The sequence below is a fragment of the Ascidiella aspersa genome, chromosome 4 (genome assembly GCF_963924565.1).
Source record: "Ascidiella aspersa chromosome 4, kaAscAspe10.2, whole genome shotgun sequence".
In the NCBI taxonomy this organism is placed as follows: Eukaryota; Metazoa; Chordata; class Ascidiacea; order Phlebobranchia; family Ascidiidae; genus Ascidiella; species Ascidiella aspersa.
In genome coordinates, this window is record NC_139450.1 from 16,952,456 (window position 1) to 16,978,512 (window position 26,057).

At 35.7% G+C, this 26,057-nt stretch overlaps 2 protein-coding genes across 3 annotated transcripts in view; one reads left to right on the forward strand and one right to left on the reverse strand.

Annotated features, from left to right (window-relative positions):
* The window catches only part of LOC146148421 (growth hormone-regulated TBC protein 1-like), a 23,604-nt gene extending 20,753 nt beyond the window's left edge, over positions 1-2,851 (reverse strand). Inside the window, exons 1-3 of the mRNA XM_083386649.1 lie at positions 2,795-2,851; positions 2,189-2,247; positions 1,301-1,464 (exon numbers count right to left, since the gene is read on the reverse strand). Of these exons, the coding sequence (XP_083242775.1) occupies positions 1,301-1,464; positions 2,189-2,232 (208 nt within the window). The 5' untranslated portion in view covers positions 2,233-2,247; positions 2,795-2,851. The remainder of the gene's footprint in view (positions 1-1,300; positions 1,465-2,188; positions 2,248-2,794) is intronic.
* On the forward strand, positions 2,823-17,091 carry LOC146148422 (uncharacterized). 2 transcript variants are annotated; one of them, XM_083386647.1, is made up of 11 exons: positions 2,823-3,031; positions 4,168-4,341; positions 4,679-5,248; positions 10,614-10,744; positions 12,788-12,914; positions 12,987-13,074; positions 13,252-13,455; positions 14,427-14,503; positions 14,789-14,983; positions 15,123-15,217; positions 15,477-17,091. In XM_083386647.1, the coding sequence occupies exons 2-11, from the start codon at positions 4,183-4,185 to the stop codon at positions 16,234-16,236; spliced, it is 2,406 nt and encodes an 801-aa protein (XP_083242773.1). In that variant the 5' UTR covers positions 2,823-3,031; positions 4,168-4,182; the 3' UTR covers positions 16,237-17,091. The 2 variants fall into 2 exon arrangements, with proteins under 2 accessions (XP_083242773.1, XP_083242774.1); XM_083386648.1 differs by having other exon boundaries at positions 15,123-15,221; positions 15,477-15,604.
* Positions 17,092-26,057: the final 8,966 nt, after the last annotated feature.

The window sequence follows — 26,057 nt, forward strand, 5'->3', positions numbered from 1 at the left end:
CGAAACGTATTATTCTAGAATACCTTGGGATTCTACTTTGAACATCCCTACCTATAAGACAATAGATAGCCATATTAACAATATTACTAATGACTAATCCATGGAACACCCACATGAGTATATCTATGTTTTAGCCTGCTGAATAAGTACTGACCAGTGATTACGGCATACTCATAATAATACACTGTGTGCTTTTGGAAAGGGTTTAATGTAACCACTTAACCAGTTAGTGCAATCTGGACTGTAGTGCAAGCAGGGCAATGTTATTAAGTTAAATGTCAAATAATTGCATTAATCCACCAACAATTCACTGTGTGAAACTACAAAAATGACTTAAACAAGTGCATCGAATATAATTTCATCTGACCAAGTGCTGTTTGGCACACACTCACCTAACTGACGAGTGCAAATTTTAATTCAATGTCACCCATGGCAAAGCAGCGGGTTAGTGGGACCTCGTCAATCATAGCACTAATTGTCTGCTTAATTTTATTCATACACATAACTTAACATTAGTGCAGGAGCGGGCAACATACAGCCCGCGGGCCAGACCTGGCCCACAGTGGGATTTTGAGCGTCCCCGCAAATAGTTTCCGGACATACATGATAATGTGGCCCGCGGCAACATTCTGCCGCAATCCCCCACTACTTGCTTAATACTTCAAATAATAGTGATTGATAGTTATTCTTTAGTTCTTCGTTTTGGGGTAAAATTGGAGGACTCCAACCATAAGATCGAAATAAGAATAGCATAAACCAGTCAGAATAAGACCTAAATTACCAGAATCAGGCCCATAAACATTTTACCCAACCCCAAACCCCACCCCTCAGTACATCAGTAACTCCCCTAATAATTTCAACCCTAACCCATTTTCTTACCCCACCCACTACCCACCAATAACCCCAAACAGAACCAGAAAATCAGGTGCCAAAAACCAAAACAGTGGCGCCATAACGGCGCCTTTCCAACTAGGACGCCCAAAATTTGACACTAAAACGGGGGATGCCCCAGTATTTTTTTCACTCAAGTCGACAAGAAAGCAGTATGTTTGCTGTGTTATGAAAGTGTTTCCGTGTTTAAAGAGTACAACATTAGCTGTCATAAAAAAAACATGTAGGCTATGGCAGTACAATTAATATATCGATCAGGAATCCGGCCTGTCAAGTACTTCCTTTTCCCATATCAGGCCCGACTGGAGAAAGTTGCCCGGCCCTGCATTAGTGCATGAACACCCCAAATCAAGCATCAGTTTTTTCCCTGGCTTAGTTTTTCCCTGGCAAAACACCAAATAAAACTTACACATTCTCACATGCTTTACACTCTTCTTCTTTCCATGGTCAAAAACCTTTTCATCCCACCTTTGTAGTCGGTGTGCTAGCACACCCAAATATTCTGACTCAAAGTTTTCATATGATTTATGATCAAAATCTTCAGGTATTTCAAATCCATATGGATCAACTTTTCTAAATAATTATATTAAAGAAATAAATTAATTGAAAAAAGTGTCTACCTTACAAAGTTTTGCAAACAATTTATTTTGAATGAGTCAAGCCCCAGTTAAGACTTTTGCACAATATAGCGATTTAAATCCCAGTAAAGTCAGTTGCCAAAGTCCCATACTAGTCAAGTCATTGATTTAAAAATAAAACGTTAAACTATTAAAATTGGTAACCCGATTAGGCGCTGGTCTATAATCCTACCACAATTATTAAATCAACGCACAATATTTGGGTTAGGGTGCGAGTTAGCGTTTGGATGTGGGTGGGTCAATTGTTATTATGTTCATTATTTAATAATAAAACTTGACCCACCCTAACCCAAAACGCTAACCCGCACCCTAGCACAAATAGTGTGCGTTGAGGTAGGATTCTAGACCAGCGCCCCCGATTATAGGCATTCAGTAAAACTAAAAAAATGCAACTTATGGCAAGCAATTTGTTTTGCCACCCAAATTGAGATAAATAACTCAAATTTATGAAAAAATGTATGAGAACACTTAATTTTAACCAAAGTTATTTGACAAAACCACTAAAGTCCAAGTCAAGCCATTGTGTCCCAAAGACTCAAGTCAAGTCAGGTCACCCCTAAGCAGTCATTACAACACTGACCTTTTGCGTCCAGGCAATTTAAATCCTGATAAAGTATATAAAACAAATTTATAATACACATATATCAGTACATAATTACCTAAGAGTGCCTACTGGATTTCGGGAGATGGACGTCTCACCCATTCCAACTTTAACTAGCTTGAACGTAAATCAATAAAATAATTTGGCGCTCGTCTAGAATCCTACCACAACGAACATTATTTTGGTTAGGGTGCCGGTTAGCGTTTGGGTTTGGGTGAGTCCAGTAATAGTGTTAAACAATATTACTTGACCTACCCAAACCCAAACACTAACCGACACCCTAACCCACATATTATGCATTGCTTAATAATCATTTCAACGTTGTGGTAGGATTCTAGACCAGCGCCAATAATTTAAATACAACATGTTAAGTATAATAGATTATAATACAAATGTGAATTGCTACATTTGACAGTAATACAAATGCTAGGCCTTCCTCTTATTCAAAGTACGATAATGTAGTATGGTTTCTAATAAAAATATCGTATGTTAACTTGTAAAACATTTAATTAGTACACTATAATAACATTAACTTTAATCGTAGATTTTTTTTAATGTGGTATTGTTAACACCCGATTAGTTAAACATGGATGTCCCAGAAACAAAATTTTGTTTTTGGGAATTTTCCCGATTTGAAACTAACACAAAATCACCAAAAGGGTACCTGCTGGTCTGCTGTGGAAAAAAGAGAATAGGCGAGCAGTGTGCGCAGAGCTTTTATTTTGCCATAATGAGGCTCCTTCGAGAGCGAGTCCAACCAGCTATTTTTCTTTGTAGCGTCACACTGTAGCGCACAATGGCCTATCACAAAGAGAACTACAGGAGCAATCTGCGCGCAAATAATCTGCGTAGTGCTGCGCTGTTCCGCCCTATCAATGTGCTGGGAGAAGTTATCCCGCTGGTAAGCTATCTTTCGTGTTCGGTTTGCTTGTTGTTGTTTTTTTTTACGAATATAGAAAGACTGCGTGTGTACTGTATAACTGTCCATTTTGTTCAATAGATTTCTGTTAAACGTGTTTTATTTGTTTTTTACTATTTATTTTATTAATGTGCTATTTGGCCACTTTGTCTTACTAATTGTAACGTTTGGTGACCTGAAATATGAATCTGATGTTTGCTTTATATCAAAGTTATGCATTACTAAGTTTTTGTAAATCTTTTGTCAAATTTGGGGTAAGCGCCGCCTAAAATTTTATTGACTTCATCAAGATTTTTAGAAGCGTTGCGTATAACCAATTTATAATTTATTTATTCATGTTTCTACAAATGTCGCACCTAATTAAACAGATTATTAGTTTTTTATCCAGTCTTACAACACTTGGCGGAAAGGCAACTTAAATATTAGTCTATTTTTTTAAATTATAATTAGCTGTTCTTCTAGTTACTATCCTTTATTTGCAATCCCGTCTGATAAGTATGGCAGATCTCGCGTGCGCAGCACTGAAAAAACGAGGTGACTGGGTGCAACTAAGGTCAAAAGTGCTTCCCGCTTGTGTAACAGATAGAAAATCAGGGTGCAGATAAATTTCTGGGGGTGCAGATTTAGTCTGTTGACAAAACGTTGTAGGTACACTTGTCATACTTACCATAGTGGTTTGCAAAACAAATACAGTTTTATGGTTGAAATTATTCTTTTGTCATTAATTTATAGGGGCACCTTGACTGGTAAACCTCCTGGCATATTAAATAATCGTATTTTGTTGTTGTATCAGCGTTATGTGCCAAAATAATAAAAATTGAATTGAATCATTAATTTATAAATTTAAAAGCAAGCAAAATCGGTGAAACCATTTTTAATGGCTTTTAATTTGCAACCTTACTACTGGAATAAAAAATATTTCACACAAATTTATGGCATGTTAAATAATTTAGTTATTTCTTTAAGAGGTGTCTTTCTGTAATGGTTACAGAAAAAACTCTTAAATGCAACTTAATAAGGTGTTTAAAAGTACTGTATACCAATGTTGGCAAGAGTTCTTTCCATTCAACATCCAATCAATGTTCAGTATTATAATGTGTAACTAATTTGTGGTTTAGACTTGATGCCTGATAATGAATCAAACCAAACTGAAAACAAATGACGTTGATGTAAATTCCCAAGTTACAAACCATCATCAAACTTGTAAAAATGACAATTCGTCGTTTGAGATTGGAGATGAAAATTCAGATGTTTCAGGTGTACGGAAGCGATTAAGATCATCTACTATCAAGGTATAAAGTTTAGAACATATGTCCGGTGCCTGCACTGCCTGATCGAAATCTTATAAGAGTTATAAAAGTAACGAAGTCCATATAAAATTGGATTTGCTATTATTTTAAAGCTGTTTTTATTTCATGAGTTGGACTTTTTAAACATATTTTGCTTGTATTGTAAGCAAAACAAGAAGTTTATTTGTAATCTTGAGCAATTCTGTAGTGTAAAATATGACTGTAAGGTTGACATTTTCATGTTTAGTTCTTAAACTATATATATTTCTCGTTACAAGCTTATTTTGTATATTTGTTATTATTATAATTTTTATATAGATTTTTTGAATGTATTTTACAGACTGAAGTTATTACCGAACCAATAACACCATTACAGCCGAAAAGTGACGAATCACGTAAAGTTCGCCTTACTCTTTGCAAAGTGTCAAACTCGAGTGACTGTTATGCAGTTAAATCAAAAAGAAACATTTCTAAAAAGAACACATGCAAAACTGTTATGAAGGAAATTGACCCGTTGGAAACTGCAACAATTAACACTCTTGTTAGTAGTAGAGGTGTAATGGACAGTGAAAAAAATCAGCATGTTAAAAAAACTCCACCCAATGATGCTGTATCAGCCATGCCAGACCAAGTCACAGACACAGCCTGTGCAGACACACACACTCTTTCTCTTTTTACTCCCGAGAGCCAGTGCACAAACGAAGGAAGCAATGTAATGCACACAGACTGTCAGAATTTAAGTTCAGATACCAAGTTACGATCTCCCAGAAAGAAGAAAGGGAAATTTGAAGATAAAACCTATTTTGTTAACAATTTGGGTTTGCAAGCTCTGCCTGAAAATGACCTTAACACGCTATTCCTAGAATCAACGATTGATAACAATCAAAAAGGGTTGTCAAGTACACCGAAGGTTTGTTTTGCAATCAATATTTCCTGTTATTTAATTTTCTGTAAACTAATTACCTCTGCAAACTAATTTGTTCAATTATTATTATCATAACAGCTGTATGATGGTTCATCTTAAATGCTTTTGATTTTCTTTTTTTTTAAGATTTCACCAAGAAAATATAATTCAGTGTTCATTTTAAATTTTAGTCACTCTGCATTAAGTCGCTTTCAGTCAAACAGTATACAGCGATAATATGATATTTTGCTGAATTAACACAGTTTGGTTTACTTTGTTTAGCATTATTCCAAGTTAATATGCAACATAACACTAACAGTTTTATAATTAAATAAGTAACAAACTGAATGGTACAGTTTACATTATTTAAAAAACTATTTATTACCTCAACTAAAAAAGGTGATTCTAAAATAATGGGTTTTGAATCTAGAATAACAATCCACAATATCGATTTTTTGTTTTGTTTATTTTTAACTAAATTAGGTTATATATTATTAATAGTACATGTACAGTAATAAATTCATTTTTTTTCTTTGGTATTTTATTAATGTGTTTGGTATTATCATAAACCTGAAAAATAATTACAGCTACAGAATGCAAATCAGAATTTATGGCTGATACTAAGGTTATTTTACATGCATGTAGCTACAGCTACCAAAAATGTTTCTGTCATACTGCTATTCATTGCAATGGATAATGTTTCTTTTAAATGCTTTTCAATATGCTGTTAATAGAGCGGTATCTGTATAAAGTTGGTAAAAGTATTTGTTGTGCTTCATTTTGGTCAACTATAGATAAAATATATTTTTTTTCTTGTTAATACATATTAACAGTGTTCCAAGTAGTATTTGTAAATTATTAACAAGTTTGTATCATACAGTGAGTAGGGATGTCCAATATTATTAGATCGGGGTCGATACCGGATCCCAAGTGATTACTGATTTTACCTTAGGTAAATTTATCAAAAATAGTAGGTTAACAACTAGGGATGCTCAAAGTAGAATATCGAATCCTTGGATTTGAATCCAGATGGGATTTGAATCCAATTCTGCCGTTTATTTCGGGTAATTGGAACCAATATAATTTAATGTTTTACCGCCGATTGTTGCGCCTAATTGCACAAACGCGTGTGGTAAGTTGGCCTGTCGCCGCGGCGACCAATTTCAGTGCTTGCTTTAAATGTAACCTCGTAGTGCAATGTCAGCGTTTTTTCGGGCCACCAATTAACGCGTCTCGCGATAATGTTCGTCTAATAATTAAGTGTCAATCAAGCGTTATTGGGCGAGCGGCTAATGTGCAATGTTTGGTGTGGAGTTCGCAATTTCCCTAAATGTGTTAAGTTGCAAAAGTAACATTACGTGGTAAAACATGCTGGCCGTCCACAAAATGCGCTATGGGGTTACTTAAGGTCAACTTTAGGCCAATATTCAGGGAAGTTAAGCAGTTATGCACAACGTAATTGTCAAGAATTCGTTATGTCAATAATAACTTTCTATTCTTTGCAGTACATCATTTGACTGCATAACAGATCATGTTAGTCAAAAAAGAAGCAATATAACTTAACAATGCTTTCAAAATCAGGACCGAATTGCTTAAGACTTCTGTGTGCAGTGTTGCATTTGCTCACTTTTGGCAAAAATATACCTGGACAGTTGACATATTACAGTTTACAGAACGGCTTCAGATGACAGTTGTTAAGAATGTTAAACATATGAGTTTTTTTATTATAATGTACACATGTTAGAAAATTGTTTGGGCGATTTATTGCTGTGAATGTGGGCCCTGTAGGGTAGATGTTACACTTAAACAGTAGATTAAGATTAATCCCTTCCCCAAACAAAATCGAGGATAAATAATTTATTAAAAATATACTAGGATTCGCTATTCTGGATTCGTTATTCTAGATTCAAAACCTATTATTCTAGAATACTTCGGTATTCTACTTTGAACATCCCTATTAACAACTGGTGGTACTAAGTAAACTTATTTTCACTAAAGCAAATTTTGGCCTAATAACCTGAAAAATTACGTATATCAACTGTACCATTTTATCTCTTTTGCTTATTTGAGCATAGCAATGACGTCATTTGGTTTTGGATTGCATTGCGATGCCGTTGTCCAAAATATAGGTTATCAGTAGGGCGATTATTTTTTTACCTAAAAAATAGAAAATTTTGACCTAAAAAATAAAAATTTTCGACAAATGTTGACCTAAAAATATATTTTTGTGATAAAATTTTGACCTATTATAAATACATTGATTTTAACAACATATTGTTGTTTTAAGTACTACATTAGTGTCTTGGCGTCGTCAACCACACGTTTTAGATGTTTAACTGACAAATGGTGGTTCACAAATCTAATATTTTGTTGGGATTATGCAGAACCCTCAAAAGCTTGTTGATATTTTTGGCATCAAAATCAAAATGCAAACAACTATAAAAATGATGAAGAAAAACAAGACGCTGGTTATTTTAGAAAAATGTTGTGTAAACAGTTGAAATACAACAAAAAAAGGGCAGAAAATTAACAAAAACCTAGTTATCGAAATATCAAAATTGAAAATGGGTTAATTGCAAATAACAAGCGAAAAAAGGCAGTATTTTATTGTTTATTACATTTAGATACAAAATTATTTAAAGCAAAAATGAAGTTTGGGCTCAACCTAATGCGATTAACTAGGCTTGAGTGGTTAATTTTGCCAGATCGCTATGCCATATATTTCTCTAATGAAGATATACACTTAAAACGTTGTTGAATATAACTCAAAACTAATTATTTTGATAAAAATTTTACTGAATATTAAGTTCAAAAAGAAGACTTTTTTTTTCGGTTTTGTAAACGATTCATTGGCATTTTTTAATTGATTTTGACTTGAAAAAAAAAATTTGATAATCGCCCTGTAGCTATCAGTATCAGAATTAAATTGTGAAGTATTCAACATCCCTAAAAGCGAATAACAGATTTGCATTAACCCAGTGGTTGGGTTATTTAATCGGGAACACACAATAAGACCTGTAAGGCAACAATGTCTAAAGCAGAATAATCTATAGTACCATAGCATTCAGACTAAAGTCAAATGCACAGCAATATCCACAACAGAATAAGATCTAAATTGTGTGAAATTGATCGTAATAAGGCCCAAATAGCCAAAATAACGCCTGGAACTGTAGAGAGAGGGTATCAGCCATTTTGATTTAGAAGTTTGACTGGCACCGCTATGCATTGGATTGTTTGCCACTGTTGGGGTTAGTTGGGAGTAATAGTAGGGATTATAAATTGGGTTACGGTTAAAATTAGGGGAGTTACTGTTGTAGTTAGGAGTGGGTTTATGTAAAAAGTTGTATAGGTCTGATTATGGCCGTCTAAGTATTATTCCGACAAATTATAACTTATTACGATTTGTTGTTACTTAGTATTACTCCTATTTGGGTCTTATTTTGAACTGTATTTTAATCCGATGTTGATGTTGTTCTTATTTCGGTCTTATGACTGGATTCTATTTAATGGGGTATATGCAAAAAAGGCTTATTTAACTGCAGTATGGCAGAATGCTGGCGACTTGGCGACTATGTCGGCCGAAGAATCAGCCAGAAAACCTGGTGCAAAAAAATTTAAGTAAAAAAAAATTCTTTTTTTTTTGAAAAATTTATTCTTTTTTTTTTGAAAAATTTATTCTTTTTTTTTTTGAAAAATTAGTTTTGAAAAGTTTTTTTCTAACATCCAATTTTCAAAATACCTTGTGGTTGTTTTTCACATCTATTTTTAAACAGCAGAAATATGTAATAACATCACTACAATTGGCAGAAATTCATTTTGTTGTGTCATTTTGAAAAAAGTTACGGTAGTGTGAAGCACGTTGTTTAGTGAGAAAAAGCCAGTGTAAGGCATATAAACTGTTTATTATTTTAAAAAGTACACACTTTTGATCATAGAATTGTTATGTGTTGGCAGTTTTACTTTGAATTTTTCGTGCTACGCGCGAACTTTGGCCTGGTTTTGCTAGCTTTATGTGTCTTTGTTTTCAACAAATCTATTTCAAAGGTAATATGCATACTATGTGTCATGTTGCACTGTGACTGTGACAATTTCTATTAAATTTTATTATAAATATCATTATTTCATAAATATCATTATTTCGAGCAATATAAATTGGAAATTTATCCAAAGAATATTTTTTGTGCTTTTCAATCTGGTTTTGAGCAGCACGTTTTCACACAAGTTTGCCTGAAAACAGCTATCTATGTAATAATTTTAAAGCAAGAAAGGCAGACATGTACATACACCCCCAGGCTGTACCTTCACATGTCCCTTATGTATTTGTTAATGACTTAAAGTCACAAAAATGTTTGCGCCTTCGGCGCTACGTTTTGTTGTCTAATTTTATTATTAATAGCCTTTTTTACCATTAAAACTTGGCAAGGTTCATACATTTCTTAGGCGAACACATCATTTAAGTTTAGGGGCGCGACCAAAAACCAAAGAATTTTCTCCAAAAATGCTTGTCACCAGAAGGCTGGCAAGATTCTACCAGCCTGTTTAACTGTATTGGTTGGTTTTGTAAAGGGTATATTAGGCCCATATAATCTGAGTCTATTATTTCTTCAGAGTTACATAATTAGTCTTGTTTCTTCACAGTTACAGTCATTTAAGAAATATACACCAATTCAGGCATTTCTACATAGGTATACCTAAATTATTACCTACGTCATACTTTCAAAACAAACTTTTAGCCATTAGCGCATCCAAATTTTGAAACAAGTCCTGGCTTTTGGCGCAGATGTGTCTATTGTAATTTTGCATATTGGTTTTTAATTTAGCGACTCTTTTCCTGTAGGTTTGTTTTTCTGTCAGCGGGGTAGTCTACACCGAAGTAATAAATAAAAAACGTAGAATACTTACAATGTTTTTTTTCTGGAGGGGAATTGACAGTGTTTGTGCTTGTATAGGTGGAATATCAAAAAAACTTTGAGAACCACTGCATTAACCAAATGTTTTGTCCAAAAAACATAAAAGTTTTGCCAACACTAAACTAGTAAACAAAAAATGTACTGTTGAACACGCCATCAGCAAGCACATTGAATATTTTATGACAAAACAAAAATCAAATGGATAAATTGGACGATCAACTTTCATAATAAAGTGTGCTATGAATAAAATTGTATGTGCTTTAGTTGTATAATTATTATGCAGACTTGTTTTCAGCACTTCTGGATTCAAATCAATATGACCTACTTTCCCTCTTTGAATCAATGGATTTACAAACTTAGCTACATTTCTTTAGAATAGTTTTTGAAAGACCTTTGTTTTGCCATTTTAATTGCCATTTTTAAATATGTGTACACTCTCTAATTAAATTTGTTTTAAATAGATTTACAGAAACACACAGTACTATGGAACAGGAAAATTGCCATGTCCTGATCTCGGGGAAGGTTGGTTTTTTGAGCAGATTGTTCGGCAACAGGGAAAGTCAGCTGGCCAGTTTGATGTGTACTATTACAGGTTTGTATAACTTACTTGCATGGTTGTTATTGTTGCAGTTGCAGGGTAGTGTTTTGCATACTTATATTGGAAATCAAAGATTACATGAATTCAAGCCATTTTTTGCTCTTTCTATTATCAAGAGTTAGTTGGTAATGTCACCTTTAAATAGTTATTATTACTTACTAATTGTCACAGATTTTTTCTCATGTTAAAGGCCAGAAACTTTACCTTTGTAATTAATCTCACCTTGGTTGTTTACTTAAAGAAAATGACATTGTATGTTAGAACTCTGCTTATTAGATATATCTTTTGAACAAACACAGTATAAAACAAATGTAATGCATACTATTGTCTCAGGCAAAATTATCAAACATTATAGACAGGCACTTATCATGACCGTTTCAAAAGGGGGTGTTACATGATCAGCAACCCAAAATCACCTTGGGGTCTGCTTTGAACACCCCTAGCTGGTATGGGCGGATCGCTGAAAATTTTTTAATTTTTTGTATTCTAGAGGCTAAATCAGAGATTATTAGGAGCTTGCGGCTGGTTAAAATTGTCTGTTCAATGCTATAAAAACGCAACACCCCGTTGACGCATTCAAGTCATGTGATTTGAATTGCGTGTGAAACATTAAGGAATGGGGGTATCAGAACAGCCTTTGTGATGTATTAATCACAAATTGTTGCACTTCAGTGTTAACAAAATTAATGACGTTTATCAACTAATTTGGCGGTATTTTATGTTTGATTTCGCCAATTGTATAAAGTGTGCAATGACTCTGTCTATTGCAATTGTTTTTAGAAATGCACTTTTAAAATTAGTTTCTACAACTTTAACATTCCTTTTTTTAATGGCAATGTACAAATAGATTTGGCTGAAGCGTAAGGAATTACAGTATCTTTAGTAAATTGTTGCGCTATGACTGATTAGGAACTCCAAATGATTAATTGCGGTTTGTCTTTTAAATACAATGCCTTTGTATAGACTGTAACCTCTTGATAGCAATTGGATTTCTGCATTCATAAGTTATCTTGAATTATTCGAATCACAGTCATTGCAATGATATGAAAACAAATGGGGGTTAAGAGCATTGCTTTTATAAAATTAATAATTTAGGTTAATAAATTTAGACGGCGTTTCAAAGAACAATATGAAGTTCAGGTGACATTTGTTGAATACAAGTGCCTCTCTGTGGATTATGTAATGAGTAAAATTGACACAATTTATTTTTCCTTAACTGCAGCTTGTATTTTAGCTGATTCAACACATTGCTCGGCACAGATGTTGCGCTAAACGTGTCATAATAACACCCAGGAAAAACGATTTTGGTTTAGTATAGCAGGAGGCGAGAGACATGCTTGCAATTTAGCGTGGTCTCGTATATAGAACTTAGAAAATTGCACTGCTGATAGTCTAAACATGATTCTACGAAAATCAATCACACATACTTAACTGTCTTGTTTTAATTTTTCGCCTGAAGTCAACGTTTGCATACTAAGCGGTTTCGACGTATGATGCACATGTTCGCTTTGTGCCATAAAAGTTTGCTTTTGCTATACGTTAATTGTTTGTGTCTGATTATTTTTTATGACGTCATTACAAATCACTATTTTATGACGTCATACCCGTCGCTAGTTTATGACGTCATTATTCAGAAACGATCAATGGAAAATAGGGGAATTCCCTAAGTTAAACATTCGCTCCCTCCCCCGTATGGATTTTCTGGATACGCCCCTCGGTACATAGTATTTTTTTTATGTGTGCTGCATGAAATTTTGACCCCTGTTGGTGTGTCGCAAGTGACAAAAGGTTGTGGTGCACTGTTTTTAGAATAACAAATATAGAAATTTGAATAATAGTGTATTTTGATTGCTTTATTTCATTTCTGCTGTTTGGGTTTTCTCAACAAATAAAAATATATCTGTGGTTAAATCTTGATGCATGAACTTTTTATGTAGCCCCATGACAAACAGAGTGGATGGTAAACCAAGTTTAGAGTTCAGGTCTGCAAGACTTTCTTGTTTATTTCCTAAATATTTGTATATTTTTTGTTTTCAGCCCTACAAATATACGGCTACGGTCCAAGCTCAAGTTAAAAAACTTTATTGGTAATACACTTGACATGACATTGTTTGATTACAACGCCGGCCGTTACAAACAAGAGAATGAATTACTTCCAAAAAAGGTTGACATGGCATATGCATAGTAGTATATATATGCCATTTACAACAAGCACCAAAACAATTCCTTTTTTCAGGATGCTCTTCGAACTGATAAGTTGCAGTGGTATGAGGGAAAACAAGAACCTGGTTTTACTTTAGGGGCAGAATTTTCTCCTAATGCAGGTAAAAATCATCTATATGTTTTGCTTGTAATCACAAAGGTTAGTTTCTAAATGTTCTTAATAAATTAGACATAATATTCAATTTAGGCTTTAGGAGTATAAAAATGTTTAGCAATTGTTCAATGAACATTGGTGAAATGCCTCAACAACTTTTTTGATTTACCTTTTTTATTTGCAGAACATGCCAAAAATGATATTTCTTTAAAAAATAAAAAAGTAAGCCCATTAACCGCAAAGAAACCTGGAGTAAAAGTCAAGTTAAAACGAAGGAGACGAATCAAATATTTCAATAAACGAAGTAAAACTGTATCTCAACCACCAACTAAAAGTGTTTCTCTGGAGACCCAAGATATTGCTGAATCACCTTCAAAACACATAAATGGTAAAACATAGTACTAAGATTGAAAAACGTCTCTTGTTTTGTTTTGGTTCTATTCCAATAAATACTTATTTGATTATAGCACAAATAATTTTATTTAATTTAGCTTCAAATACAAACTTATATACCTGATTTTAGTATAGAGACCTAAAATTCAAGACAGGGATGGCATCCTTTTCCTAGTTGCAGGCCAAAGCCAAGCTCACAAAGGTCCCAAGTGGTAGTAATATACTTTAACTGACAATTTTGTTGAAAAAACATGTTATTTTTAGGCATTTTATTATCACAATGTTAATCAGGATCAGACTTAGGATTTTCGGCAATTTAAAATGAGTCTTAATTACATTCAAGAAGGTGGTAAACCGTCTGGCGAAGTGTTAAATAATGCATTTGTCTGAATAAGAATTTGAGTGACATGCACCATCCATGATCACAATAATAAATGCGATAAATAATGGAATGCAATAAACAAATAGTTAATTTAGTTAATCTAATTTAAATAGGGCAGTTAAACTCCCAAGGCTAGGTTCTTATTACTAATAAAATTGGGTGAAGTTCAATACATCTTAAAAAAATTTTATGTGATGTGTCCAGGGTATGCAATATGCATGGCACCTTTACTGAAAACATTTTTCTCAAAATAAATTAATTCTCGCTAATTTTTTTTATAAAGCTGATTCCCCAAAAAAATTATTAACATAGTAAAAAAACTCATCACCATTTAGCAAATACCTCCTGCACAATTTGTAAAAACAGGTGGCGTGCCTGATTACATTTGTAGGTTGGATGTAGCCTGAAGGACATAGGTTCGGACCCCTGCTTTAGGACATACATGACAATCTCTTGGTTAACACATGACTTGAGTTATTTCACAAATGACTTGACTGGGACTTAAGTCGTTTCAAAATGACATGTTTACAACACTGGTACATTATTCAGTAGTATAAAATTACTTATACTTTGTTTATTTAAAGTGCAAAATGGCAATCCTTTAGAGGAACAATCTGAGATACGGGACGAATCCCCAGGATTAATAGCATTCAAAAAAGATGTAGGTGTTTCATTTTTATTATTTGCGATAATAATAATAATGTATGAATACAATTTTAGAGCATAATGGTTGGAGGTTGTAGTAAGACGTAATAAGAATATCAAAGCCCATACAGAAGCAGGTATCATTTTGAACGTTTCGAATAATTCTTTATTCATTTTCAACAATGTTAAACAATGTTGAAAATGAATAAAGAATTATTCGAAACGTTCAAAATGATACCTGCTTCTGTATGGGCTTTGATATTCTTATTACGTAATACAATTTTAATTTTATATAAAACAGGTTGAAGCAATTTGTAGCGACATGTTGGATAATTTACAAGGCAAAAACGATCTAGTGTTACAAGCATGGAACTACTTAAGTGATGATAAAAAACTTTGGTTCAAAGATCTGCAGCTTCCACTTAAAAACTTATCTTATTCTTCACCGATCATCGAACGCTGGAAAACCAAGCCCAAAAAAATAAATCGTTTAAAGGTATTTGATTCACTTAAGTTTTTTTATGACGTGAAAACCCTAATGGCTGTTGCCTCCATTGTGTTGTATATTTCGTTTTTAAAAGATTTATGTTTTGTAAAATAAATAGCACCACACATTGAAATGCAGTGTTTCATAGAGAGCATCAAGTTGCACTTCTGTGAAGCGAAGCACGCGTTGTAAGATATGCGCCGCTTGTTTGGCACCAAACTGTGGAAATTGCACGAGCTGTAGGTAGGTATGTCATGAATGAATTAATTGTTCTGTGTTTTGTTTTTGAACAACAGTACTATGGAAGATGTTGTTTGTACATAATTTTGTTTTGCATTTTAATATATATGGTCTTCTGATTATTCTAGATAATTGTAATACATATAAAATTCTCTGTGGTTGAGGCAATTTTTTTTCATGGTTCATCATTATTGTTTACCTACCCTTCAAATATTGGGGGGGGGTGTCATACAAACAATAAAAACATACTTTGTTACTTCAGAGACATGTTACAATTTGGTGGCACTGGGAAAAAGAAACAGGGATGTGTGCACAGAAAATGTATGTTCAAAGTTGCAGCACCCTTTCCAGGCGATTCGCTTTGCGGTTTACCGACCATGGTACCCATGCGAAACAAATCGCAGTCAGTTTACTCTATGGACTTAGCGACTGGGAGATCGAACAATGATACGCTAGTAAAAGGCATTCGTTCTGGTGCAGCCGTAATGTCTTCAGCCGAAAATCTTCCTTTCGTCAGCCAACGTTCAAATAGTCTTGACTCCGATTTCTCATGCCACGTCTTGCCTTACGATTATGAATACGAAACTCAACTTACTCTGCCCAGGAAAAGCAACGTGGCGAGTGTTTTTTGTAGCGGTACTCTCACCAGCAGTACTGCAACTCCTGTGGCTGCTACTTGGCCGGTACGAAATCAGACTTTAATCAACGGAAGAATATTGTCGTCGTCGAACCTGGAAAAGGACGAGAGAACTTTTGTTGCATCTTCATTTCCAGAATATTTTGACATGCCATTCGTCACTCCAAAGGTCGGTCCAAAGCCTTTTGTACAGGCACGCACAATCGAATCTTCACTCAATTCACATTGTTCTGAACTTAACCTTCCAACTTCTGTTGCCAATCCTACATTAAGTTCTTTACTAGATAGTCCGATTACTGTTGTGCCGAAATCTTTGCAATCATGTAGAAGAAAACGAAAATCTTCTAAACCAGAGCATTATACCGCAGATAATGGCTTTCTGTGACGACCCTAGTTTTGCCAGAGCTACATATTTAAACATAAATAAAGTGTTTGAAAATAATTTTATCTACCAAAAGGCAACAGAGACTTTGTATAGCTGCAATTGTTTTTTCGTATATCAAAACTGCGTTTTTTATTGTATATTCTTCAATTACTGGCAATAGCGTATACAAATTTAAAGTTGCAAACTAATTGGGTATTATGCTCGGATATCTTCAACAATGGCGGATTAATATTGTAACAGATACCAGTCATTTTTTGTGCAGTGTTTTGACTTTAAGTCACAGTTAGCTTATTTATTGTTATATCCGTTTTCCATTTATGTCGATTCGAAGACATTGTACGTTGAATGTGTGGCAACTAAACCGAGACAAATTTGTTTGTTTGTGACGCAAAATAAATATGCATGTGTTTTTTTTTAAGCATGTTAAACATGTCATAGTTACCATTCATGTTGCTTCTAGTCTGTTTATGTTTTTTCGGGAAAATGTTTTGTTGCCGCATTTGGTTTGATTTTATTCGTGGTACTTTAACAAACATAGTAGTCGTGCAATTATTTGAATTTCCGTCATTGTTGTTAGACTTGATTTTTGGATTACGAGTGACATGTGTCCTTGAAGGCGATAACTCCATTTATATGTAGATGTATTTGAAATATAAACACGTGGGACTTGTAAGCGGTAATTGACCACTGTTTAACGTTGGCATGTTCTCAAAGTACTATCCTTGTGAAACTCAAACTATTGCAGAGGTGCTTCAAATATCTGTGAATTTTAGGGGTAAATATTCCGCTTTCTGTGATTACTGCAAAAAAGTTCTTTCGTTTTTATTTTTTCGTAACAAGACAGTTTTATATGCGTGTAAACGATTGGTGCTTATTTCTACAAAAGGTACATACACAATTAATATCAATCGGGAATTTTGCAGGTATCTGGCCCTTTGTGACAAAAGTTTGGTGACCCCAGAGTAAACAACAGGAAATCACTTTTATTGAAGTGTTTTAAAGTAAGAAAAACTAAGCGTAACGAAAAAAGATGACAACAGGTTTGATTTATGTGATTTTATTTTGCCATAAAGTTTCGGAAAATGCCATGTCCGATGTATCCCGGCGGACAGGGTTTCATCGGTTTCCCATATCGTAGAAATAACTCCAGAAGCTAACGTTCCAAAAAACAGTTAGAGTTACCAGGACAGAAAACCTAGATAAAAATGCCTTAACCTTAGCAACCAGGCCAAGAGAGCCACACGAAGCCAACATTGGCTCCAACCCCGGAGCCACCACATATGCACGCATGCACGGGCACCGACCGACTCTGTACGTACGTTTTTTAAAAGTTGATTCAGCATATAGGCTATAATTAAGTTTCATTTGTACACAACAAAAGTTTATTGGAACAAAACCATAAAACGAATTGATGACGTGATAACGGCGTCATTAACAAAATAGCTATGTTATGTGACTTTTACAACTTACCGCAGGTACTGAGGAGTTGCTACGTTAGGCCTACCACATGTCCTCTTTTGTAAAGAAAAGTGGATGGTCCTCCGAGGACGTTCAAAAATGCCCAAATGTCCCCTTTTTCGCATTTCGAGTTATTGCTTATATTTTCAACAAGACTTTTAGGCGAGACGTTGTATTTATTGCCAAAAAACTACTGTAGCGATGAAACATGCTGATCGACGATAATTGCCGGTTTAAAAAAGGTTTTCCAACAAATTGCCCGACCAGCCCTACCTTTTTGATTGTTGCAGCAAACATTGCGCCCGAAAAATGGCAACAGAGTCTCACACTTAAAAAGGCCGATTAATAAAGCAAAGGTGTGAGCTTTGTAGGCCCGGCATACTAACAGTGTTAATGTATGGTAGGCTATATATGGTCTTATTTCTCACAGAAGCTTGTCTAGTTAGTCTTTAGCAGCGGTTCTTAACCGGGGGCGCTCCCTAGTGGAGACGGGGATGCGAACATTTTTTGCGCACATTCTTGAAGGCAGTTTTCTTATAAGTCTATTTTGCCATGAGCACATTCTGAGCAAAAAGTGCGCAAATTTTTTAAAGCACTTTCAAATGTGCGCACTTACACCACTCCTACAGCGCTGTGCAGAGGCGTAGCGAGGGTATTTTGCGCCCGGGGGCAAACTATAAATTTGGCGCCCCTCCTCCATGTTTTATCACATTTTTTATTAAATTAACATAATATACCCTACTTCATACGGAAAACAATTCAAATATTAGTACAACAATGTACCGTATTTAAAGAAGAAGCGTTATACAAACTACATCATATGACTCACTCAGTCATTGTCAAACATAAAATGATTTACATACAATAGATAGATTTATGGTTCTTTTATACACTGTCGCAAACTGGTGATTCACGTCATCGAAATCTGTTGTTTCCAATGTTTCTCTTTCAACGGTAAGAATAGCAAGATCACTGAGACAATCCTGTCCCATTAATGCACGCAGATACAACAAAATAAGTTTTAATTTGCTAAACGACCGCCCACAACTTGCAATTGAAACTGCTATTGTTAACAGAATTTGTAGTGAAATTCGCAGATTCGGAAATACGTCATCCCCATAAAACACAATAAAGCCAAGAAACTCTAAAGGACTCTAAAAGGAGTTTCTGGTAGAATTTTAGTTCGATTACAATAAGCGTTCGGCAATCACCAATTTGAATGAAAAGATCGTTGCCATTGAAGCTCGTGTCATAGAAATTCGCAAAATCTGCACAATTTCGACGCATATTGCATCCTCGTCTGTGTCAGATAAAAGAGTCTTTACGTCCAGCAAATATCCAAATTTATTGTTCAGGTATTTTAGTCGTGAAAAACGTGTTGACATCTCATGTTGAAACCGATCAAATAGATTTTTTAAATCGCGCACAATTTCTTCTTCTGATGAAGGTCCTACATCTTTTGCCAGTTCTCCAGGCATTCTCTTACGTCACCGAGTCTTGGCTTTTGGGGCAGATGTGTCTATTGCAGTTTTACGTATTTTTATTAATCTTGTCGACTATTTTCCATCTAGGTTTGTTTTTTTGCCAGCGGAGTACATCGAAGTAACAAACAAAAATATATACTTTGTGTTTTTCTATGGTGAGGAATGGACAGTGTTTGTGCCTGTAAGGGTGCCAAGCAATTCTTAGGGGGGGGGGGGGGCGCGAGCTCTAAGTCAATATTTAACTTTATGTAGTGATTTTAATGGTTTAGTTTGGTGTTCATTCTGTTTTTTATGATATCCAATACTGTACATTAAAATTACACGTGTAGATGACTGAAGACATTGTTCATGGATTTGCGATTTGCGAGCTTCGCTACTTATGTTTAATAGTTTTTTAGTTGCTGGACTATGAATGCTACATTTTACGACCAATTACGGCTATGTTTAGTCGGAAAAATATGGTATATATAGTTGTAAGTTGTGCAATTGGGTTGGACACCACTACAACGCCTATACAAACTCTGTTTTTTTGCCCAACTTTACGATTAAAACTTCAAAAAAGGTCTCTTTTATTTATTTGTTTTTTTCCTGTTTCGTTGACAATTGTTTTTAGCACAAAGTCGCTGTGAGTACCTTTGCATGTTTCGCGAAGATATAACGTGCATAAAAAATATAACGGTCCTATGCAAATTATAGTTTGGCTAACTTATAGATAAACGATAAAAGTTATGCTCTTTTCCAACTATTTTATGTATGATAACAGGCTAAAAACATGCACGGAGACACGAACCTGTTTTTAGGTAATTCAACCAAATAAACTGAACATTTTTCGCGCTACGTGCGACCAACGATACACTTTACTATTTTTTATGTTGTTTAACTAATATGTAATTAAAAAATACCCATTTGGTTGTTGTAGGGGGGGCGCAAAGCGCATGACAATTACCAAAGGGGGGCTTGGTTTAATAAAGGTTAAAAAACATAAGCTAGAGGAAACCAGCTGCACGCAGAATTAGTATCTTGGCTGCTGTGGATGGCTGGCAACAGCATCAGTCTGGGTGTGGGTGGCGTATCAGATGTCGTCTGCCACGCAGCCGCTGGAGCGATTTTGCTTATGATCGTATTTTGCTTATTGTGAAAAAAATTTTTGTAAGCCTCATTTTGGCGCCCCTGTACCTTGGCGCCCGGGGACATATGATCCACCGTTCAAACAATTTTTATCCATGTTTTATATAATTGGATAACAGGCTAACAACAGGGGGACTCAAACTTTGTTTTTGCAATATTGCCATTGAATTGTGTGTCATCACATGTTTTGGAACACGATCACGCAAAGTTTTGCGCTTACATTTTTATTTGCGCTCGACATCGCAGCCTTACAACTTTGGAGAAAATGCTGTCACAATACGTTTGTCAAAATTAGCTTGTACACGTGCAATTTATTGTGTGTCCAATGCTAAAAGCCTCCTCAATTTACAGTTTAGCGCCAATTAAACCCAATTTTTTCGCGCTTCGCGCGACCGACGACAAACTTTTTTTTCACAACCCTTTTAAGTTGTCTCAGTGAGATTTAATTGAAAATGCCGAATTGTCCTTCGTAGAGAGGAGGGGGGGGCTTAAGGCATTGGAAAATTGACAAGGGGGGCGCGGCTAAAAAAGGTTAAAAACCACTGGTCTACAGCATACAGGTGGTTCGCAGCAGCTGCTTTCATTCTTCTTTATTATTTTTTTAATTTAGACAACAATAAAGCAAAGTAAGCTATACATTATAATGCTGAAGAGGAAAACTCTGTTTACTGGTGAGATACGCCAGAAGCATTATCTTTGTTTCAGAAAAGGACGTCTTAATTTCAAAGCTGAATGCAATACTTGTGGATATAGCACGTTTTTCTCAAACGTGACAAATCTACTTTCGTTTTAGAAAATGTCCTCTTTTTGGGTGCTGAAATATTGTGACCCTAGCTAGGGGCGCCCGCATAAAATTTTCCAGGGGGGGGGGGGGCAATTACGGGCGTATCCAGAAAATTAAAAATGGGGTTATTGAATTCCCCTATTTTTCGTCTAACGTTAATGAATAATGACGTCATAAAATAGTGACCGTATGACGTCATAAAATGGTGATTACAATACGTCATAAAAACTAATCAGAAACAGCCAATTAACGTCCAAGCAAAAGCGAACTTTTAGGCGCAAAGCGAACACGTGCGTCGTCAACCTTACTGCCAGGCGCCAAATGCACAACAATTTAGTGTGCAATCGTTACTTTCAGGCGAAAAAATAAATCAAGACCGTGAAATATGTGTAATTAATTGTGGGAGGACCATAATTCGTCTATCAGCAGCGTAGTTTCCTAACTTGCCCCTTCTCTATAAACGGGACTAGCGCTAAATTACAAGCACGCCTTTCGTCACCTGCAATACTAAAATAAAATCGTTTTTCCCGGATGTTATTATGCCACGATTAGTGCAACATCTGCGCCGAGCTGTGTGCCAAGCTAAAATTACAAGCTGCGGTTGAGGAAAAACAAGTTGTGTCAATTGCACACTTATGCATGAAAATGTAGACTTTGAAACGCGCACGACAGTCACCATTATATCTCCTTCTGAGAATCTGTTTTTTTCTATCTGCTTTAATCAAAGAGAGCGAACAGCGAGGAACATTAACTGAACCAAATTCGAAGTTTCTTAAAAAAATTGACTTAGCGTTGTTGTCGAATGCACACTTGCTAATCAGTCAACCTAAAGGAATAACGAAAGAGCAAGATGTTTTGCGCTCGATTTTGGTTTCGCATTAGATTAAGACGCGTCACGTCACGTCCTACTACTTAAAAAGCACGCCGCGTCGAACAGTTTGTTAACCAGTGTCAATAAAGGAATAAAAAACGATAGTATCACTTGCAAATAGGGGGATAAGAGCCCCCCAACCCCTAGGATACGCCACGGGGCATTGTATAATGCAGCGTTTCTCAACCGGTGCACCGCGGCGCACTAGTGCGCCGTGGAAGGTGGCCAGGTGCACCGCGAGAAAATGGGGAAAAAATGTTACAAAGATTCGTAGCCCTTATTGAAGTCCCAATGGTTGATGTTGGCTTTTCGCTAACAAAGAAAGAGGAATTATTGCAACATATCTAGCGGGGCTTCCGCCATAAGACCGCAATTAAAACAACAGCAACTTCGGTATAAAAAACAGTTCAGAGTAAGACCAAAATAGGAATAATACCTAATACTCGTAATAATAGCGTTTAAACCGGAATAAGACCTAGATTCGTCCGAATAAGGCCTAAATGGCAAGAACAAGGCCTTATTTGCAACCTTTTACTTAACCCCAAACCCCACCCATAACTTCAACACAAACTCCCCTAATAATTTTAACCATAACCCAAATTCTAATTCTACCTATTACTCACGCCTAACAAACAGAGGCAAACAATCCTGTGCCAAAACACTATGGCACCCAAACGTCGACACCAAAACGGCCGATGCCAAGAATATGTCTTTTTCATCAATTTATTCGCCGTACTTGACAGCTTTTCCGATGCCCCAATAATCATGGGAGGGGACTTTAATCTAGTTCTGGACAATGTCCTAGATCAAAATGGAAGTAAAAAACATCGTAACCGAAAAGCAAGAGAAAGTCTTTTGCAATATATGACACATTACAAATTAACAGATATTTTTCGCCACAAATTTCCAACCGTTAAAAAGTTCTCAAGGCTACAGAAACTACCAGCGGCATCATCGCGTTTAGATTTCTTTTTAATTGACGGATCTCTCGTCGAAAACGTTAAAAATGTAGACATAGTCCCCGGTATAATGTCCGACCATAATATAGCAAATCTAGGGGCTGACATTAACCCAGCACCAGGCGGTAGAGGCTACTGGAAATTTAATACATCACTATTAAATGACCAGCGTTACAAGAATAAGATAAGAAAGGTAATCACTTATTATAAAGCAGAAAACCATATAGGCGAAACCGACCCACATGTAAGATGGGACGCCTTGAAAGCAGTTGTTTGGGGAGAAACTATTAGATATGCGGCCGAACTAAAACGAAGGATAAATATTAAGCAAATCGATTTGGAAAAACTGATTGGCGAGACGCAAGACGCTATTTTAAAGAACTCTGAAACAGAATTAGGCCCCTTGCACGAAAAATTGTCCAAACTTAAATCGGAACTCGACCAACTAATGCTGCGCCAAACTAAAAGCGCCATAACGCAAAGTAGGGCTCGCAGACTTTTTGTAGATGATAAAATAATAACTGACCAAAAAAACATTTTGGACGGTCTAGTTGACTTTTACAAGCAACTCTTCAAACAAAACGGAGATCTATTGAACAAAACCTTAATCGCCTCAAAATTAAAAACACTAAATCTCCCAAAAATTAAGGCAGAACAATCAAAACTATTAAAAGCGGAATTCTTCACTGCTCTCTGCAACATGGGTAAAAATAAATCCCCTGGGCTAGACGGTTTTCCAGCAGAGTCACCTTTTGGGACAATATCAAATGCGTCTATATGGCAGTGTGGGGCACGAGATTAAGTTTCTGACTCTCGTTTTAAGGTTGCTTGAAGGTTGCGTGCGCATAACTCGTTAGCCAACCACAAGACGTATAGGTTAATAGAATTGTATTATCTGATAAGCGAACAACCAGTAGAAACGGCGAGTATCTACAATATGACACATTAGTAAATAAATTTCACTTTACACCTAACAACACAGATTTTGTCCAATAAAATTAATATCGAGTCTCCCAGAATACTGGGATTCGGGTAGCGCAACAACGTTCCGATCGTATAGAACCCAAACATTAAAATTATTTATCCAGCAGTATAACTCCACCAAATCGGTTTACGAAAAAATACCAACAACAATTCTCTTTCCTCCAAAAGCTCAATTAAAATGGCACTGGACCTTAAATTGCGGGAGTGCACGTCTGCCATGGGAGAAAATTTACCGCAACCTCTACAATTCAACAATCGAAAACAAACTAAGAAGCTTTCAGATAAAGCTTAACTTGGGCGCAATTGTTACAAATCACTCCCTTTATTCGTTTGGTAAAACCGAATCTAACCAATGTACTTTTTGCAAAAAGGCCACGGAAACCTGTATACCACTTGTTTTATTTGTGTCCTGTTACGTGTCTACACTGGGAAAACGCGAGTGCGTGGTTAAGTACTAAACTACGAATATCGTGTGTTTTTTCCCGCGATCAATTACTCTTTGGAGTGCACAAAAACGAACCGTGCAAAACATTTGTGAATTGTGTCCTTTTATGCGCGCGATATGTTATTTATCAATGTAAATATGCCGACACTGTCCCGACCATGTTACGCTTTTTACTGTTGCTATCTTCTGTGCGAACTTCCGAGCGATAATCGGCTATAAAAAGAGGAAGTATGACAAAACACAAAAGTAAATGGTCGTTAGCTGCTTGAGAGCTTCACTATTTTGATTTGTTTTTCTTGTTCGTTTTTTTCGCTATTTAAAGAATATGTCCTTTAATCGTCCCATACTCTGTTTTTTTTACAGTTTTGGGCGTTATTTTGTCTATTTAGTTTTTTTTCCGTTACATTTTGGATTTATCCTGAGTTGGATGTTGTTGCTTTTGGGGCTTATTCTGTGTTTCCATCGAACTTTAACTAATATACCGTGTGTTTTCATAATTTACAACATGAAAGGCCTATTTCATTTATTTTCTTTCTCTTTAGGCATGTCTTCTTGAGCACATCGTATTTTATAGCAGGGCTGTGTAGTCGAGAGTCATATTTGGGACTCGACGTACCGTAATCGATTTGTTTTGCTGAAATCGGACTGATGGAGTCCCGAGTCCCGAGTCCGACGTGCGCAGTACCAATTTTAAAACTAATAATTCCGCCAAATGCAAATTAAAAGGGCGAAATACAATATAGTGGATATTTTCCACCAATTTATTGTGGTTGGATGAGATATATGACACCCCTATGAGGAGATTGTTGAAAATCCACCTTAATAAATGAGAAAAAAATGCTGTAGGGTTGTAGACGGACTCGGAATTTGACGAAATCACATATTTGGCCGGAGTAGGACTCGGGAGTTGGAGTCGAGTTATTTTTAACCGACTCCACAAGCTGCTTTATAGATAATAGAATTGGGAGCCTGATGTAATAAAAATTGCCAGCAAAAAACAAAGTATCCAAACAAAGTTAGCAGTCGACTCGCTCGTCAGGTGCGCCGCAACGTTTTGAAAGGTTTACAAGTGCGCCCTGGGGTGAAAAAGGTTGAGAAACACTGGTATAATGTATAATATTTTTAACCTTCATTAGTAATACATATTACACTTACGAATAATGCTAATAATCGCATTTTAAAATTCCAGGGGGGCGCCCATGGCCCTAGCGTAATGTGCACCGGGAAAAAGGCATTTAATTTTTGAATTTGATTTTAGGTGTAATCCTCGGGGGTTCTGTGGTGCCAATGAGACACCTAACGGAGTGGGGGAGTATACTTTTCGTTTGTCGTCTTTCACGTACGAAATACAAGAAAGCAGGGTTATATAGGCAAAGGTGGGAGTTTAGGCAAAAGGGGATAGAGTGGGGTTAATTGTTTTTTTAATTTTTATTTTCCAAATTGTATGACATAGGACTGTGTTCAAGAAGTTTTTTTAATCATTCTCCATATGGCCGACGCATCTTTAATTTGGTTTTAATTTTCAACCGGCAAATCAATACTGCTAAACACAAATGAGGCTAAACCCAAAGAGTTTTTATTAAAAACTCTTTGCTAAACCTGAGGAATTTATTTATATACACTAGTATCTTGTTTACGTTATGTATCGCTGGATGTCGCTGTCATTTGTAACTTGTGGTTCTCTTCACGTTTGCAGTACAGTCATTTT